Source organism: Chrysochloris asiatica, unplaced genomic scaffold, assembly GCF_000296735.1.
Source record: "Chrysochloris asiatica unplaced genomic scaffold, ChrAsi1.0 scaffold00090, whole genome shotgun sequence".
NCBI lineage: Eukaryota > Metazoa > Chordata > Mammalia > Afrosoricida > Chrysochloridae > Chrysochloris > Chrysochloris asiatica.
In genome coordinates this window covers 9,009,368-9,029,411 of record NW_006408608.1, presented here as the reverse complement: position 1 = coordinate 9,029,411, position 20,044 = coordinate 9,009,368, and the positions used below count along the sequence as shown (strand labels likewise).

The 20,044-nt window shown below is 43.0% G+C and overlaps 1 protein-coding gene across 2 annotated transcripts in view; it reads left to right on the top strand.

Moving 5' to 3' along the window:
* Nucleotides 1–20,044, top strand: part of VPS13D (vacuolar protein sorting 13 homolog D (S. cerevisiae)) — a 360,697-nt gene that overhangs the window by 273,987 nt on the left and 66,666 nt on the right. For both annotated transcript variants that reach the window (XM_006866375.1, XM_006866374.1), the window contains 2 exons: nucleotides 8,631–8,763; nucleotides 12,797–12,992. In XM_006866375.1, coding sequence (XP_006866437.1) covers nucleotides 8,631–8,763; nucleotides 12,797–12,992 — 329 coding nt within the window. The remainder of the gene's footprint in view (nucleotides 1–8,630; nucleotides 8,764–12,796; nucleotides 12,993–20,044) is intronic.

The window sequence follows — 20,044 nt, the reverse complement described above, 5'->3', positions numbered from 1 at the left end:
GCCTGGCAGCTGAAATTTGCTGCTCCAAAGCATTAGACTTGGAAGATTGCAGAATTCTCCTTTACACTACTGTCTTGTCTCTCTCTTATTCTGACATTGGTGGTCACTCTCTGCTTTGTGACAGGTAAGACACTGTCACCAGCAATTACTCAGTGGAACAAGGTTATTAAAGAAGAAATTTCCATTAGGTAAATAACTGTGAAAGAAGAACCTAAGAGAAGAGGGAGAAATTCAAGCTCCGGCTCGTGTTTCATTGGCCAGATCCCTTTGGCTTCCCATGCTAGCTGGAGATCATAAAAGGGTCAGGAAAACTGATAGGAAAGAACACAGGGACATAGTGTGAATACTTTTCCCTTGCACCATTCCAGCATCGACTTGAATTTCAGTTTTATAAAATCAACTATTAAGAAGCCAGGCCCCAAATTCAGGCTCTTGTGTAGTGTCTCCATTTGTATAGACAGTGGTATTCTTTTTTTTCAGAAGGTGGGGTGTTGACACACAGTTTGTGTTTGCTGTGCAGTAGAACGGGCATCTTGAAGTGCTTCGGAAATGTTCATCCCTTTGCTGAAAATAGTACTTTATAGAAATTGATGACTGTGGGCTAGGGCCAGAATTCACCTAAAGGTTCAGAAGAGGGAAATCACTGTTCCCTTTGTTAAGTGTACTAGCAGATTTTTCTGAAGGACATTCTGTTCCTTGGGGCCTCTCATCTTCTGTAGGAAAATACTCGTTTGTAACCTTACATACGTTGTGGACTTAGAATTGCTACACATTAGCTACATGGACTTAGTCTCTGCAAGTGCTCAGTCCTGGGCTGAGGTATTCATGATGAACAGAGCTACAAATTCTCTCACAGTTAGACTATCACTGTGTGTCACTTCCCCAGTGGAAGAGCCTAGTACATGCCGTCTGTTCTGGGGACTTTATGTCCCCTCTAAGGAGAGCTCCCATTGTGTTAGGTGACTGATGCTTTCCTGGGAGCAGTGGGGGAGGGTGTTGTACCACACCAAACACACTACATGCACACTCAAAACAGTCCTGTAGAATCTGATTGTTCCCATTTTATATGTGAAGACCAGCCCACATCTGTCACTTTGTCATACTGTAGTGGCTTACATGGTGTTGTACGCTGCACCACTGGTGTTTCAAATGCCAGTATGGTTACCCATGGTGGACAGGTTTTAAGATGAAAGACCTGGCAATCTATTTCTAAAAAGATTGCTCATTGCAAACCTTATGAATCGCAGTGGAACATTGTCTGATCCAGTGCTGGAAGACAAGCACTACAGGCTGGAAGACACTCAGCATACAACTGGGGAAGAGTTGCCTCCTCATCTAGAATTGGCCTTATTGACGTTGGAGTAAAACTTTTAAAACCTTCATCTACTTATGTGGCATGACTCAAAATGATAAGTAATAGCTGCAGAAATCCATTAATAATGGGAATGTGGAATGGCTGAAGTCTGTGAATATAGGAAGATTGTTAGTTTTGTTGTTAAGTGGCATCAAGTTGGTTCCCCCCAATAGCAACCCAGTATAGGGTTTCCAAGGAGTGACTGGTGAGTTTGAACTGCTGACCTTGTGGACCTGCGCTTATTCTGCAGTGCCACACCAGGACTCCATAGGGAGATGAGTAGTTGGAAGACTTTGAAAATCAATATCCTAGCCATTAGGAGCTGAAGTGGACTGGTTTGAGCCATTTTGAACCAGACAATCATATGGTCTTTTATGCTGGAAATGCCAAACTGAAAGGAAATGGAGTCACATTCATTGTCAAAAAGATCATTTCAAGTACTTCGCTGCCTGTGATAGCATAATATCCATATGCCTGCACGCACAACCAGTTAATGAGAGTATTATTAAAATTTGCGCATAAACCACTAACATCAAAGATGAAGAAACCAAAGATTTTTTGCCAATTTCTGAAGCCTGTGATTGATCAAACATGGAATCAAGATACATTGAGTATTAAGGGTGATTGAAATGAGAAAGGTAGAAACAAAGATGTGTGTGGAACATGTAGCCTTGAGTAAAACCAAAGATCACATGATATAATTTTGCAAGACCAGTGACATTCATTGCAAATGCATCTTTTCAACAGCATAAATGGTGCCTGTACATATAATAATTCTGGAAGTGCTATACAAGGTCCCTATGAGCTGGAACCTACTTGACAACATTTAACATCAACAACATACATGTGGATCTTGTCAGATGGAATACACAGAATCAAATGGACTATATCTGTGGAAAGAAACAATGAAGAAACTCAGTACCAATTGCTCATATGCAAATTCAGGTTAAGCTGAAGAAAATGCCAACCAGTCCACAAGAGCTGAAGTTATGACCTTGAGTATATCCCACCTAGTTTAGAGGCCGTCTCAAGAAAGGATTTGACACATTGAACACTGACGAGCAAAGACCAGATGGGTTGTGAGATGGTATCAAGGATGGCATGCATGAAGAAAGCAGCAGGTCATTACAGAAAATAGAGAAAAGACAAAGATGACTGTCAGAAGAGACTCTGAAACTGGCTTTTGAACATAGAGTACCTGAAGTGAATGAAAGCAATGATGCGGAAGAGAAGATTTAAAAGGGCAGCTTGACACATAGACCTGGTGTTAGAAAACCCAAAGGGAAAAAAAGGTTTGATATTTCTCAAGCTGAAATAACTGAAGAAAAGATTCAAGCCTCGAGTTGCATTCAATATTTTGCCAAAGATTCTATGGGCAAAATATTGAACAGTGCAGAAATGATCAAGGAACACACAGAATCACTGTACCAAAAGTAATTGGTCGATGTTCAGCCATTTCTGGTGGTGTCGCATATTAACAAGAATCCATGGTACTGAAGGAAGACGTCCAAGCTGCACTGAAGACACTGGCAAAAAATAAGACTCCAAGAACTGATGAAATTACCAATTGAGATGTTTCAACAAATGGATGCAACTCTGGGACATTGTCTTGTGTATGCCAAGAAATTTGGAAGACAGTTAAGTGGCCAACTGACTAAAATACATCCATGTTTTTGTCCATTCCAAAGAAAGATGATCCAATGACATACAGAAATTATCAAACAATATTATTAATATCACATGTAAATAAAATTTTGCTGAAGATAATTTAAAAACAATTGTAGCAGTGCATTGTCAGGTAACTGCCCGAAATCTAAGCTGGATGCAGAAGAGGAGGTGGAAACAGGGATCTCATTGCCAGTGTTCGATAGATCGTAGCTAAAGCAGTGAATACCATACAGATGTTTACCTGTGCTTTATTGATGATGCAAAGGCATGTGACTGTGTGAATCATAACAAGTTATGGATACTATTGTAAAGAATGGCAATTTCAGAATACTTGATTGTACTAATGCAAAACTTGTACGTAAACCAAGAGGCAGTTTTGATCTAGCAATACAAGGGTATATACTGCCTGGTTTAAAATCAGGAAAGGTAACCTTTTGCATACTTATTCAGTCTGTATGCTCAGCAAAGAAACCAAGAAGCTTGACTATATAAAGAAGAATGTGGCTTTGGGACTGGAAGAAGACGCATGGACCACCTGCAATGTGCAGATGACCCAACCTTGCTTGCTGAAAACCAAGAGAACTTGAAGCACTTATTGCTGATGATCAAAGACAAGCCTTCAGAATGAATTATACCTTCACATCAAGAAAACAAAAGTCCTTACAACTGAACCAATAAATAATACCATGATAAATGGAAAAGAGATTGAAGTAGTCAAAGATTTCATTTTATTTGGATCCACAACCAAAACTCATGGATGCAGCAGTCAATAAATCAAATGGCAATATTGTATTGAGCAAATCTGCTGCACAAGACCTCTTTAAAGTGTTACAGAGCAGGTCACTGTGAGGGCTAAGGTGCACCTGACCAAGCCATGGCATTCTCAGTCACCGCATATGAATGGGAAAACAAGACAGCGAATAAGGAAGACCAGAGAAGAATTGATGTGTCTTAATTATGATATTGGCAAAGAATGTTGACTAGACCATGGATTGCCAGAAGAGTAAACAAATCTGTCATGGAATGTTCCTTAGAAGCGAGGTAGTGAGAAGACTTAGTTTTAGGGCATGTTATCAGGAGGGACCAGTCCCTGGGGAAGGACATCATGCTTGGTAAACGGTCAGTGAAATAGAGGGAGACCCTCAGTGAGATGAGTAGACATAGTGGCCACAACAGTGAGTGCACAGGACTGGGCAGTGTTTTGTTCTGTTGTACATAGGGTCACAGTTGGAACTGACTTGACAGCACTTAAAAACAGCTACAACAACACTGTCTTGATAGGACTCCCTGAGTTGTGCCAATGATTAAGCTCTTAGCTACTAACTAAAATGTTGGTGTGTCACGTCTACTCAGAGGTGCCTCAGAAGAAAGACCTGGCTATCTGCTTCTGAAAAATCAACTATGAAAATCTTTTTGAACAATTCTTTTGAGGGCTCACCATGAATCAAAATAGACTCATTGGCAACTGGTTACTGATCAGATTCTGATTTGTAACCTCCTCCCACCCCCTTACTCCACCCCTAGGACTCTGGGATTTGTTTCCCCTTTATCTGAATATCTGCCCCCCAAGCTTCCATTTCCTCTTGTGATCATCCTAACTTATGCTAGGTTTAGGTCTTGGAAGATGTTTCTCTGACTGAAATATGACTAACCTTTCATCAGTACTGGTCTGGCTGGATCATAGATTTCAACATCTACCAATGTTTTCTGAGTTCTCAAAGCCTGGTTTCTAGAGGTGAAGACTTTTGTCATCTTTTTTACTAACATGTTTGTTTCTTTTACATTTTACTTACTAATGACAGACGACAAGCACACTTGGCTTGTGCTGTAGTTTTTATCCTGAGCAGTGGGAATTCAGGTGGGAGGCCTAGAGTAAGTTGGCTATGTGTGTAGGCTTCCTTCCCCTGCAAGGGAGGCATTTGAGAAGCACATGAAAGAATCCAGCTTTAGAGGGAAGGGGTGGTCTCTTAGGTCACCTTGTCCTACCCTCCTGAGCTCAATCATGGTACCTCTGCATGAAGAACACCCAAGAACCAGTCAATGCTGGTGGTGCCAAGACTGCTTCAGCAGAACCAATTGGCAATTACCCTTTTGGCATAGGCTCACTCGTAAACCATGGATATTAAACTTGTTTTATTGATGTTGGGGGCGTGGATGGAGAGGGGGTGTACTGGGCAGTTTGCCTACATCATTCTCCCATATTCTCTTAAGGGGGAAAATATTAAGGGTTTTTAACTTCTTCCTAGTCAGCTGCCAGAAATAGGCAGAGGGGACTTGAACGTTAATGCGTCTTCGTAGGAACAGCTGCTATCAAATCAGGAGTTTGAGAAAGGAAGAAGATCTGAGCAAGTCCCAGAATGTTATCTAGGCTCCTGGGTTTCTTCAGGTGAAGATGCTAGGGAGGTGCTTCTAGAGACCCCTTTTCCACTTCAGCAAGCTCTCCCCACTCTGTGGCCTCCAGTGAGAGGCATGCCTGCCCAGACCCTGAAACCAAGAGCTCTGGCAGCGTACAGAATTCCAGAACACAGCAGGAACTCTCTGTTTGACCCTTTCCAAAGCCAAGGTTATATTTTTCTCTCTCCTCTGGATTCCTGAGTGGTTGCAGTCTGTGTTCCGGATTCTTGTCACTGGTCATTTCATGCATGTAATTGTTATCTTCCCAACATGTTGGCCCCTTGAGAATAGGGTCCAAGGCTGCTGTTTCTTTGTATCCTGTGCAGTTCCTAAATCAGGCTGGGCCAACAGTAAATGCTTAATCAAGACATCCTGACTTGGGTTATAGATCACACTGTTAGAGCTGGGAAGGATTTTGGAACTCCAAAAACTCCTTTTGGAGGTTGGTGTTTATCTGCTGGAAAGTGAAGTTGTCTGTTAAATACTAGTGCAAATGACCATAGTTCTAAAACCTTCAAAGGCTTTCTTCAAACAGTGAAGGATATTTTTCAAACAGTGAAGGATCAGAACAATCACTACTTTTTAATAGAAATGCTAAGTAGATGTCAGAGCCTGAACTGTTGTCACTCATCTTTCCAACCACTTAGCAAGTAGGTACTCTCAGCTGCTCCCGATATATACAGCAGAAGGCTCACAGAGGTCACATAGTGACTGAGATGGTTGACAGAGAACTGGAATCTAATTCAGTTGGACGTCCAAACTCATGTTCCTTTTCCTACACTGTGGGCATCTCCAGTGGGGTCTCTATTTGACTGAAAAGTCCCAGTAGTGTGATTAGGGTTGGTGTCACCCCCCTCCCAGGGACTTTCCCCTGCACCACACAGAATCCTTAGGAATGTCTAATATCAATTTTAATCATTAGAATATTAAGTTCTGTCCATTTGGTTCCAACTCATAGCGACCTCATATAGGGTTTCAGAGAAGCTGCTGGTGGCTTTGAACTGCCAATCTTGCAGTTAACAACAGTCTAGTATCTATCATATACCACCACACCAGAACTCCAAAATCATAGAATAAGATGTGATAAATACAGTTGTAGACTGTATAAATGTAATAATTCTTAGGTTGTGCAGTGACTTCATAGGATAAGCACTGGACTGTAAACCACAAGGTCAGGGGTTCAAGCTCACCAGCCACTCCGTGGGAGAAAGATGAGGCTTTCTGCTCCCTCAAAGGTTGTAAAAGCTTCAGAAATCTTCACTATGAGTCAAAATGGACACAATGGCACTTAACAACAACAACAAAAGTCTTTCTACATTGAATTACATTATTAGTTATTGAGAGGAAGTGTCCTCTGATTTCTCTCCTCTTCCTTTCATTGCTAATTCATTCTCAAAAACATTATTGATATAAGTTCATAAATAGGAATTATCACATATTGTTGTTAAAACACCAGAAAATTTGACTAAAATCAACAACTGTAAAAACAATGGCAGCAACGAAATCAACAGCATGTGTGTGTGGAGGAAACCCTGGATTGTAATTGATGATAATCACAGTTCTGCCTGAAGCACATTACACAGTTCAAAAAGGAAATTAGCATAGGGTCTCAACCTTCTAGGCATATTGATACATGTACACTGGCTTACAAAAAAAGTTTTAGTTGTTATAACTAACATTTCATAAAAAACAATGAAATTCTGCAAATACACAGCAGAAACATTTTACAGACTGTGATTTTGGTTCCTCACCCCCACCTCCCATACCGACAGTGTCTCCAGGGGCTGCCACTTTGAGGGAAGCCCCCACTTAGTGATGCACTGAGCTGGTTTTCCAGCGCATTCCATGAGTGTCTTCAACTGTTCGAAGGAAATGATAAAATTAATCTTAATTAACTTTAATTCTCCAGTTAGAGGTAATAATCGGGAAGCAAAGCTAAAGACAAACAGATAATGAAAGGGATTGCATTACCAGAAAGCACTGGCTGAGATCTTGAACTTTTGGACTGAGCACAGGGAACACGTATTCTCATATCTTGCTCCAGTAACCATCGCTTCACGTAGAACTGCTCTTTCTTCCTCTTGTCTCTCTTCTGTGCCCAGAACTTGCCTGCCATTAGAGTCATTAATGGTTTCCAGGGCAGGCCTATTTAACACACCCTCCCCCTTGCTAAACCAGAAGGAGACAGGCCCCCAGATGACTACCCAATGTACTGGGTCTTCAAGGCAGGCTATGTGCCTTGAATCTTTCCACTGAGCTTTCTATCTAAATAACATTCCTGTGAGTTTTCTCAAAGGTTAGTCCTGGGTCATTGGCACTTAAACCACTTGTTTTGGTAGATCCTTCCCAAGGAGGTTAAGTCTATATTTGATATCCTTCTCTTTTTATGCCTGAATGATGAGGATAAGTACCCTGTGGTTTATTAACTGTCACGTTAAACCTTTTCAGATTGTCTTGTGACAAAACAGAGTTTTATGCCCTTTTTATGCAGTTTTGATGGGTGAGACAGCCTCTGTGTTAAAGTATGCCAGGATAAATAAAACCTCTCGCTGATGTGTGGGGGAGGATGCTGTTGCAGTTGAAGTCATGAGTTCAAGTCTTCCACTTCCTGTGAAAAGTGACCTAACCTGTTCATCTTCCCATCTACTTCATTCTCCCTTTTGACAAACGGGGTTTGGCACCTCCCAGGCATTCAGTAAATGCTGGAGAACTGAAAGAAAGGGCATTATTTCAGAAAGGCTGATGTCTAAACAGTTTTATACCAAATCCTAATGCAGTAAGTTGCCACGTTTCCTGTTTTGAGTCCCCTAACTCCTAGAGCAAAGAGCCTTCACCAGAAGAGGGTCCCCACCCTTCTTCTTCTTCCCTTAGGCCATTTGTTATACCTTGAATTTTTCAGTAAACTTTGAGTAGCACAGTGGAAAGTATATGTGGTTATGGATTTCTTGTCAGTGCTTTTCAAGCCTGTGCCCCCCAGTGTAAGCATCCTACAGTGAAAATGTGTTCCAGTGCTTGAGAATCACTGTGCTGGGGCAGCCAGAGTGCATAATGCAGTGCTTAATTTATCTCCCCATCAGTATGGAATGAATGCTAGCCAAGAGCAAGGGAAGGTATTTATTAAAAAAGTAAAACTAGTGCTAAAGCTTACAGTTATATATCTCCCCACCCACCCACACACACACACACACACTCCTTGTGTTTTAATTCCTTACAGTTTGCGGGGACGCTATCGGATGGCTTAGGGAAGACTATGGACAATCAGCATCAGTCTGAGCGCGAGTACATCAGATACCACGCGGCCACCAGTGGCGAGCACCTCGTAGCTGGCATCTACGGTCTGGCTCATGGTAAGTCAAATGATGATGTTGGCATCTTTAGGTGCTGTCAAGTCAGTTCTGACTCACAGCGAGCCTGTGCACAACCAGATGAAGCACTGCCTGGTCCTGCTCCATCCTCACTGTTGTTTTCATGTTTGAGCCCATTGTTGCTTCTGTCACTGTGTCCGTCCACCTTGTTGGGGGTCAAGTGCTAGCAGGCTGAGGAGTTGTCGTTTCGCACAGCTGACCGCAAGTAGGAGCAAGAAGGCTGGCAACAGTGGAAATCCTGGCTTGGTGTCTTATGTCTGCTAGGGTTCGGAGCGCTCTTTTTTTATCCTCTTTGTGATTCAAATGTGACAGCATGTGAAAACTCTTCCATTTATTTTCAGTGTGCATTGCAATTCCTTCCCTGTTCTTCAGGTTTCTAGTCTTCTCCTGCGTGTCAGAAGGTCTGATAAACTGAACCCTTTCTTAGAGCATAGAGCTACTTACTGATCTTTCCTTTCAAAGAAAAAGTGACCTGTGGAACTGACGGCCAGTTAGTGACCTAGCTGGTTTTAAGTCTTGCATAAATGTGCATTCATAGGGATTCTCAGTCCCTATACCCAAGAGATGTAGGTGGTGACGTGCGTGTGCTGAGTCTCTGAAGTTGTTTTAATTCGGACTCATTTGCCTTCTGTAGCCTTTTCCTCAACTTTTTAGCCTGGCATTCAAAGCTGTAGGCAATGTCACCCCAGCCAACTTTTCCAACCACCGTCCTGGCTCAGCCACCTGTACTTCAGCCACACAGAGCTGAGTCCTACTCTCCAGGCACGCCTCCCATTTCTTGCTCACTTATAGTCTTTCTGCCCACTCCTCCTTTACCTCATTTCCTTGCTTTTCTAACTTCTGCTCAGCCTATGAGTCCTAACTCAAAGGACATTTCCTCAGTTCCACTTTTCCCACTTAGAATTAAACAAAATAAACACTGTACTGCTAATCACAGGTTGGCTGTTCAAACCTACCAGCTGCTCCTCCAGAGAAAGATGAGGCTTTCTGGTTCTACAAATGTCGACAACCTCAGAAACCCTACACAGGACCACTCTGTGTCGGAATTGACTTGACAGTCGTGGATTTGGGCTGGGTTTAGAGCACACATCGATTTCTGGTGGTGTCGTGGTGAAGCACGCGTCTGTTACCTGAAAGAGAAATGATTTGAACCTACACTGACTGCTCCTTGGGAGGGAGAAGTGACAGTCTGCTTTCATAAACATCTGCAGCTTTGGAAACCCTATGGAGAAGTTCTACTCTGTGCTTAATAGGTTGCTATGGCACTGTGGAATAAAGCACTGGACCACAAGTTGGTGTGAACCAAAGGTCAACAGTTCAAACTTACCAGCTGCTCGTCAGAAATCCAATACAGGGTCAGAATCGACTCGACAGCACTTAACAACAACAACATGAGCACTGGACTGCTAACTGCAAGGTCAGCAATTCGAGCCCACCAGCTGTTCTTAGGAAATCCTATACAGGGTCACTATCAGCCAGAACCGACTCTATGGCACTTAACCAACATGAGTCAGAATCCAGTCACCAGCAGTGGGTTGGGGGAGTGCGCAGGGGATCTGGATGGTGTGTAGAGTTGGCTGTGTGGCTCACCCTCCTGATAGACTGGCTTCCAGGGGATCTTCCCATGTGCCGTATCTCCCATGATACCTGGCTCATGCTAGACAGCTCATGCGAAATGGAACAATTTGTACCAGATTCTTAGGAATTATCTGGAGCTCTCAGAAGTCAGCAGTCCTGATAGGGTCCATGGGATAATGCACTTGACTTCAAGGTTGGTGGCTCAAATTCACCAGCCACTCCCTGGAAATCCTATACAGGGTTGTTGCTATGAGTCAGAACCGACTCGAAGGCATATCACAACTTAACAATCAGAAGTCATATCAAGACTGGTCAACTCTTGAATATTTATCTGCATTTAGAGGAAGGAATACAATTAATTAAAATTCATATTTCTATCTGTGCTTGTGGGATGATGTTTAGAACAGAGTTTTTGTTTATCAACTTTCCTAATGATGCCATTTGGATCCAAATGCCTCTGCTTTTCCTGACCTTGCCCACCTGTAAAGTAAGCAGCCTCAAGGAGACATCAGGCTAGAAGGGAAATTTGGCTGAGTTTGTGGATTTTAAAAGCTGACTGTTGGTTAACCACTTGGGGATTCCTTTTAGAACTCTTATCATACTTTCTAGTAATGATAATGATAGCGATTGGACTGTTAGAGGACTTTTTTCCTAAGCAAATATAAACTGTTGTGCCATGAAGAATTGCCTGTATCTGTCCAGTACCCTTGGAGACCTGGTGTGGTGCTGTGGGCTAATGTGCTGGACTGCAAAGTCATTTGAACTGCAAGGTCGGTGGTTCAAGCTTAGCAGCGGCTCCTCAGAAACCCTATACAAGGTCACTATGGGTCAGAATTGACTTGACAGTACTTAACAACAATCAAGTACCCTTAGGACATGGAGAGCGCATGGCATGGCTGTCCCCATTTTCCTGACGGATACAGGAATGCGCTGAGAAAATGGGTGGTTTGTGCAAGGTGGAAGATTGCTTACCCTCCGGTCAAGGCTCACTCAAATAGGGTGGACGGTATCTCCAGGAGCTGATTAGGCTAGTCCAACACCAGCCACTGTGGCCTTGTGCAACAAACAGCAACTACACCCTGGGTGATATGAGAACAGTAGCCAAGAGTAAGGTCCCTGAGTGACAGAGTTTACGCTTAACGCCTAACCAGAAGGATTAGGGTTTGAATCCACCCAGTGGCGCTGCAGAAGAAAGCCGTGAGTCTACTTCCATAAAGTCTCAGCCTTTGAAAACACTACAGAGCACAGTTCTGTTCTGAAACACGTGCAGTCGGCAGGAATTTCAATCGAATCAGTAGCAATCCATCCTTCAGGATGAAAAGGCCCTGACCAACTCATAACAACTGCAATCCGCTAAGCCTCCTTGGTTTAGAAACTGAGTGCTGTGTTCAGTTCTCTCCGTAGGCCCTGCTTGAACCAAGCTCAGTACTGTTGTGTCTCTAAGGAACCCATCTGAACTCCTGTCCAGAGTCTATGCTCTGCCATAAGCTTTATTCCAAAAGTTGGAAAAGGCTATTGCCTAACTGGAGCAAATGGGCCCTGAATCCAAAAGCCACGTTGTGAATTGTTAGGACATTCTCACCCAAGGAGTTTCCTTTACCAATTTGTCTCACTAGAGCTGAAGAGTCTAGAGTGCTTCCTCACACCCCCACTATCAAAGGGTAAACATCCTGTGAGGTCCCTGGCACAAATCCTGGAACTGCTCCCCAGACAGGCCCTGCTTTTCCCTACAATGCCTGGGTCCTCTCCAGCCTTTGCCAAGTTCTGACCACTTTTGAGACTTTCAGGCCTCTGCTTTCAAATTTCAAAATGTTTGGAATATATTTTTGATGTTGATTGGTCTTTTGAGGTGGCTTCATTGAGGATTCCAACTGCCTTGGACAGGTTTTGGTGCCCTTCATACAGCTTTACTCTAATTGCCTGCATACCTGATTTCAGCCGAGTCTGCAGGAGCTTTAGCCCCATTTCAGACATTTGACAATGCTGGCCCATCACAGTGTCTTTGAAATCTAAGCAGCAATATCTAGTTAGCTATCTCTCTACCTTACCTTTCTGAAGACCCCAACTTCTTCAAGCTGTTCCTGTTTGGGAAAGGGCGTGATTCCTAGTCTCCCGTTGACTTAGACCCTACTGTCTTGCTTCCCCTCCGTGTTCTTCCCCAGCTCTGGAACTGAAAAGTGGCCACTGCTTTTTTTTTTTAAACTGGAATACACTTTACTTCTGACCGACGTGTAATGTGTACCCCGGGACTGAACTCAAGGGGCAAGTCTGCTGGCTCGCATCTTGGGTCGGCCTGTCTGGGGCCTCTCTGATCCACAGATGAACAGAATGCCCCTATAAGTTACTTTGCCAGGTGGGTGGAGTGGAGGGGGTTGGCTTTCAGTGTTTCTGCTTTTGTCCTTAGCCAGGTGACAGTAGTCCTTGTCTTTTTCACTAGGTATTATTGGTGGCTTGACCAGTGTTGTAACCTCAACAGTGGAAGGTGTGAAAACCGAAGGGGGTGTCAGCGGTTTCATTTCCGGACTTGGGAAAGGGCTTGTTGGCACTGTAACCAAGCCAGTAGCAGGCGCCCTGGATTTTGCATCAGAAACGGCCCAGGCGGTGAGAGACACAGCCACGCTCAGTGGTCCCAGGTCAGTGGTCATGTGGGGGATGGTGGCTTGTGCAATTGGTCACTCAGGTCTACTGCTTCCTATAAGCCATACTGATGTGTTTTAGTCATGTACTTATAGCTCTAATTGTGTGGGGTTTTTCCAATTGATTATGTGCGCCAAATTTCTCAACACCTCATACTTGAAAATGAGGCACAAACCACTGGCATGCATTTTTTCAGACCTATATATGAGGCTGTTTTTCTTCATTCCGGCATTGGAAGTAAGCCTGCATGCTTACAACTCTTCCCTGTTCACCAGGCTAACTGGACCCTTACGTGCCCATTAAGAAAACTGTCGGACTGGAGGCTGGGTCCTTACTTCTGTGCTCCCATAACACAGTTTGAGAATCCCTGCAATTGAGATTCAATGTATGGGTCTATCCCTTCTCACTTCTCTTTCCCCTCAAAGTACCAGGCAGCCCTCTAGGCACAGAAAGACAAGAACCCTGCAAGCAAATTCTGGGGTTCTGCTGTAGGAGGTTGTCTTGCCTTGATTACCAGCTGAGACAAGCAGTCAGGCACAGCCCATATGGTTCCAAATCTCCCAGAAGCCAAACACTAGAGTTTAGCTATTCATTTTAGCAGCCTCCCTTTTTCAGAGTAACTGATTGGGGATTCTTATCAACCAAGGATATAATGAATGTAATGCTTCCCAGCCAAGCTGAACTTGACTCCACCCAGACGAGTTTGCTGCTGCCTGGGTAATAAATGTTCCTTGAGTGAATTAGTGTACTTTGTTAGAATGCCCAGTGTTTGGCAAGGTCTACCCTCTCACTCCTCTTATAGAAGTCACAGTGAAACTGTCCCCAGGTAAAATGAACCCGTTGTCTATCACCAGGAAACCTTCCTAATGGCACATTACTGCAGTGGGGGAGAGACTTAAGATTGTAGTCTGTGGCCATGTCATGTGTTCAGCCAGAATTTCTCCCATCTGGAAACAACTGCTTTTTCAAAAAGGATCTGTGTAGTTTAGTTAAATTGCATTCTGTTCTCAGGCAGAGCTAGAACAATTCTTGAAGCATTTATGAAGTGGGGGCAGGAGAGACATCAAGGAGACTTCAAAAGTATTTCTAATTTTCCATGTCTTCTCAAGGCCCAAGAAGTCTTTTGTGAGGACAATAAGATCTAATGAAAGTCGAAGTGTGTGAGGCAGAAGACCCCTAAAAATTCCAAAAGAATTACCCTTAGTCTTCAAATCCAGGGGATGGATTGATTGATTTCAAAAAGTGTTTGCAGAATACGTCTTACATTTCTAAAATATCAATATTATTTTGTGTGGCAAGCTTTAATTATTATGTTTGCTGGGGAAAAAATCACTTGCATTTTCTCCATTGTCGGTTTGGAAGTATTGATAAAATTTGGCATGCTTTTGAGGAGCACAGGGGATAGAGCCATAGTGGCTACAAAAAGGTGTTGCTGTCATTTTTACCAGTTGTCCAGCATTGCCATCGGAGGTTGGACTTGGTGTCAACCAGTACATACCTGCCATTCATTCCTTTTCAGCTGGCAAATACTGATACGAAATCAGGGTTGGGGATGTAGCAGAAAACAAAACTGTCCCTGTTTTCAGAGGCTTACATTTGAGTGGGACACCAAACAGAAAACAAATAATTGCACAATAATTGTCTTGCTAAAATTGTGATACATGACACAAATGAAATGCACAAGATGTTGTAAGAGTATGTAATTAGAGAGGGGAAAAGGAGGTTAGGTAACCTGTTGGCCAGTGAGGTCAAGAAAAAGGCAGTTTTAAGGAGGGATACTTGGGATGAAGCCTGAAGTATAAGTAGAAGCTGGCCACATGAGGAAAAAAGAAAATTGCAGCCTAGGCGGAAAGGAGAACGGCAGGTGCAACACTGAGAGGAGGAAGACACTTACCACTGAACTCAGCTCCCAGGGTCCCACAGTTTCTGCCCTATGGACTACACACTTTCACAGCAACTGCTCCTGATCCTGGACCCGAACCATGAGTCATTGTCTTGACCAAACTTGCATTTTTCTTTCTTTTTCTACTTCTTGTCCTCTTAGCATTATCAGGATCTCAGCAACAAAGACCATGGCCTCTAGGGTATGCTTCATTTGGAACAATACCTAATAAAGGCAAAGTGCAACCATTAGTGGGCAGCACTGGTCACTCTTCATCACAGCCCACTTCAGTTTTACTCTTCCCTGTAGATGATGCACCTGAGGTACAGAGACTGCATCCACAGCTTACTTTAGAGCAAACAGTACTGGGGCCATATATTGGGCAACTCCTCGGTCGTACTGTGGTGGCTTATGTATTGCTGTGATGCTGGAAACAGTGCCGTCGCTATTTTATATAGCAGTAGAATCACATGGTCATGTTTCAGCAGAGCTTCCAGACTAGGACAGACACCTGGCAGTATACTTCTAAAAACGTTATCCATTGAAAACCTCATGGAGAGTTGTGGAACATTGTCTGATATAGTGCTAGAAGATGAACCATTCAGAATATGACTGGGGAAGAGTTGCCTCCTCAAAAATGGAGTCAACTGTGAGAACGTGGCTAGAGTAAAGCTTTCAGGCCCTTCATTTGTTGGTGTGGCACCAATCAAAATAAGATGAAACAGCTGCAAACATCCACTAATAATTGAAAGGCATCAAAAATTAGGTGGAACGCTTGAAAATGGATATTGTAGGTATTATTATTGCTGTTAGGTACCTTCGAGTTGGTTATGAGTCCTAGCAACCCTTTACAGGAACAGAAAGCCTGGCAGTGGCTGGTGAGTTTGAACTGCCAAGCCTTGTGATTAGTCCAATGCTTATGCTACAGCACCACCAGGATTCTGTGAAACCAAATTAATCATGAAAGCGTTCAAATTCTTAATCTTTGGATCCCAAGTCAGATATCTTATCCATTAGGTCATGTGGTCCTCGATGCTGGTGAGCTAAACCTAGGTATTTGTTGTTGTTAGGTGCCACTGAGTCGGTACTGACTCATAGTGACCTTATGCGCAGTAGAACACAACACTGCCCGGTCCTCGGTATTAGTGAGCTGAAATGGTCTGGTAGTGACCGTATTGACTCCTACGCTCTGCTGTACCAGAAGTGACAAATTGAAGAGGAACGCAGTTGCATTCATTATCAAAAAGAACATTTCCAGATCTCTCCTCAAGTACAACACTGTCAGTACTAGGATAATATCCATATGTCTGCCCAGAAGGATCAATTAGCATGACTGTTGTTCACATTTATGCACCAACCACTAATACCGAAGACGAAGAAATTGAAGATTTTTATCAACTCCTAAAGTCTGAAATTGATCAAACATTTAGTCAAGATGCATTAATAATTACCAGTGATTAGGATAATAAAGTTGGAAACAAAGAAGGATTGGTAGTTCGAAAATATAGCCTTGGTAATAAAAGCATCAGAGATTGCGGTAAGAATTTTGTAAAACCAACTACTTATTCAATGCAAGTACCTGATTTCCACAAAATGAGTTGAGACTATGTACATGACTGAAAGCAGAGATTATTAGAAAGATGTTTCTTTGTGCTTTACTCACTGTGCAAAGATCCTAACAAACTATAGATAACATTATAAAGAATGCGTATTCCAGAATACTTGATTGCATTCATGAAGAACCTGTACATAGACCAAGAGGTAGTCATTCAAGCAGAAGAGGATACCAAATGGATTAAAATCAGGAAAAGTGTGCCCCAGACTTATTTCATCTTTCACTGTACTTATTGATTAGTCTGTGTACTGAGCAAATAGTCCTAGAAACTGGACTATGTGAAGAAGAACATGGCATCAGGATTGGAAGAAGACTCACTAACAACCTGCATTATGCAGATGATACAAGCTTGCTTGCTGGAAGTGAAGGAGGAGTTAAACTACCTACTGGTAAAGATCAACGCCTATAGCCTTCAGTGTGGATTGCACCTAAATGTAAAGAAAACAGAAATTCTCACAACTGGACTATAAGTACCATCATGATAAATGGAGTAAAGATTGAAGTTGTCAAAGATTTCATTTTGCTTGGCTCCACAATCAACACTCATGGAAGCAGCAGTCAAGAAATTAATCAGCATATTGCATTAGGCACATCTGCTGCAAAAGACCTCTTTAAAGTGTTCAAGAACAAAGGTGTCAGTTTGAGGCTTAAGATACACCTGACTCAAGCCATGGCCTTTTCCGTTATCTCGCATATGCCTGTGAAAGCTGGACATTGAATAATGAAGACCGTCGTAGAATCGATGCATTTGAATTATGGCATTGATGAAGAATATTGAAAGTACCACAGACTGCCAGAAGAACAAACCAATCTGTCTAGGAATAAGTGTAGTCATAATATTCTTTATAAGAGAGGATGGCAAGACATCATTTCTTGTTCTTTGGACAGGAGGGACAATATGTCCCTGGAGAAGGACATCATGCTTGGTAACTGGAAGGTCAGTGAAAAAGTGAAGATGGATTGACATAGTGGCAGCAACATGGGGCTCAAACAGAACGAGCAGTTGTGAAGTTGGCACGGCTCCAGGCAGTTGTTTATTTGGTTGTTTACAGGGTCCCTGGGAGTTGGAACCTACTTGACAACACCTAATAGCAATAATACACGTGACCCTCACCAGATGGAATATCCAGGATCAAATCTAATGTATCTGTGACTGATTGCAAAACAGACCATTTGCTCAGATGAAAGTTCAAGTTGAAGAAGCTCAATATTATCTGTCACAACAAGGCCAGGGGCTGATTGCAACATAGGCCATCAATTGCTCATATGAAAGTTCAAGTTGAAGCTGAAGAAAATTAAAACAAGTCCATTAAAGCCAAAAAAAAAAACAACAACCCAAATTTGAATTTATCCCACCTGAAGTTAGAGGTCATCTCAAGAAAAGATTTGACACACTGAACACTAATGACAGAAGACCAGACCAGTTATGGGATGACATCAAGGCTATCATACATTAAAAAAAACCACACACACACACACACACACACACAAAAAAAAAAACAGGTCCTTAAAAACAGCTCCAAAACTTGCATTTGAATGTAGAGTAGCTAAAGTGAATGGAAGAAATGATGAAGAAAAGGAACTAAATAGAGAAGATGTCAAAGACAGCCTGAGGAGACCCAGTAAAGGATTAAAATGAAATGTGCAAAGACCACGAATTAGAAAACTAAAAAGAGAAAACCATGCTTAGCATTTCACAAGCATAGAGTACCAGAAAGACACTTACCCGTGTTGTGTTGGCTGTGCAAAGGCATTCAACAATGTGGATCATAACAAATTATGGATCGCATTGCAGAGAATCAGAATTCCAAAATAATCATTGTTCTTATGCAGAGCCTGTACATAGGCAGTCATTCTAGCAGAACAAGTGGTTTATAATCAGAAAGGTGTGTGTCAGGGTTATATCCTTTCACCGCACTAACTCAATCTGAATGCTGAGCAAATAATTTAAGAAAGCAGACTATATAAAGAAGAACATGTACATCCTATTTTGTTAGTAGTGACTGTGATCTTAAAAGTTCACAAGAGGTCATCCCAGATGCAGCGATTAGTTTCTTCCTGGCTAGCAGAAAGAAGAGTAATGAAAATGTAAGATGCTTGGAAACAGTCCACTGGGCTAAGGAGCCACATCCGTCTTCACCATCCTGAGACCAGAAGCACTTGTTGGTGCCCAGCTACCACAACCAACCACTCCAAAAAGGATTACATTAGAAGGTCCTGGGTAGCGTGGGAGAGCATAAAAATGGCCAGGCTTACTAGTCAGATAGAGACTGATGGGCACCCAAGACTTGGTCACCCTTCCGGTCTGGAGCTTAAATTCACCCTCATGGCTCCATTTGCAGTCAGGTGTATAGTGTATGGAGGAGATGCCAACACTTGTGAGGTATGCACACCACAGAATGGTCAGCCATTCCAGATCAAAAGGGCAGCATTCTAGCTGAGGCCAACATTCAGAAGGGTGGGAAAAGCAGGAGAAATGGAACACGAACCACAGGGAGGACGTGGAGGACATTCAGGGGATTGCAGTTGGGATGAAACAAAGTGTATGATTTGTTGAATGTACACCTGACGAGCTGCTCTAGAAAGCCTTCACTCGATTTGCAATAAGAAGTTAATAAAATAAAGAGCATGGCATCAGAATTGGAGGAAGACTCATTAACAGTCAGCTGTGTGTAGATGACGCCACCTTGCTTGCTGAAAGTGAAGAGTACTTGAAGCATTTATGGATTAAGATCAAAGGCTAAGTGTGTATTACATTATAACAAAACAAAAATCCTTACAACTGGACCAGTATGATTAACGGAAAAAGTATTAACATTGTCAAGGATTGCAGTTTGCACCTACTCCTCACTTATCTACTGTCTCCTTTGTTACCTGACATTTCGCATTTAGGACAACTCTGGAAAAATTCTCAGTCAGTGCCTCCAATGGTCCGAGGTCCCACACAGCACTGATACTGGGCCTGCTTCACTCTCCGCAGGCCACCCAGATGATATACCAGACTCCCCAGCAATGACCAGGTCACATGAGGTACGGCTGCCAAATGGCTGTGGGATGCCTTCTCATTTGTTCTCGATGTCTCAGCCCAGCCATGTAAGACCTTGGGGTGACGGCAGGACAGCAGGAGTTTGCGGACAGGCAAGGGCCCAAATGTACCTGAAAAATCAGTAGGGGGATGTAAGAGATAGGGGAGAGGAAAGAGGGTCCACATGGCTATGAAACCTGGGTAGATGGAGGGCTGGCAGTTGGAGGCAGCAGGTGATTGGCAACACCAACTCCCACTGCCACCGGTCACAATCTCACGGGCTCAGCGACAGTAGGGAAGACATAGGGAAGGGGCCCTGCCACACCCAAGGGGCACCTGATGGCAGTAAGTAGGGAAGTTGAGGGACATTGATGCAGAAGACAGTACATGGCTCCCAACTCTCTCATGATGCCAATTTCACATAATGATCTGGTCTTTGGAACCTAACCATGTCAGCAAATGAGGAATGAGTGTACTGGGGTCCACAACCGGTGCTCATGGAAGCAGTGGTCAAGAAATTAAATTG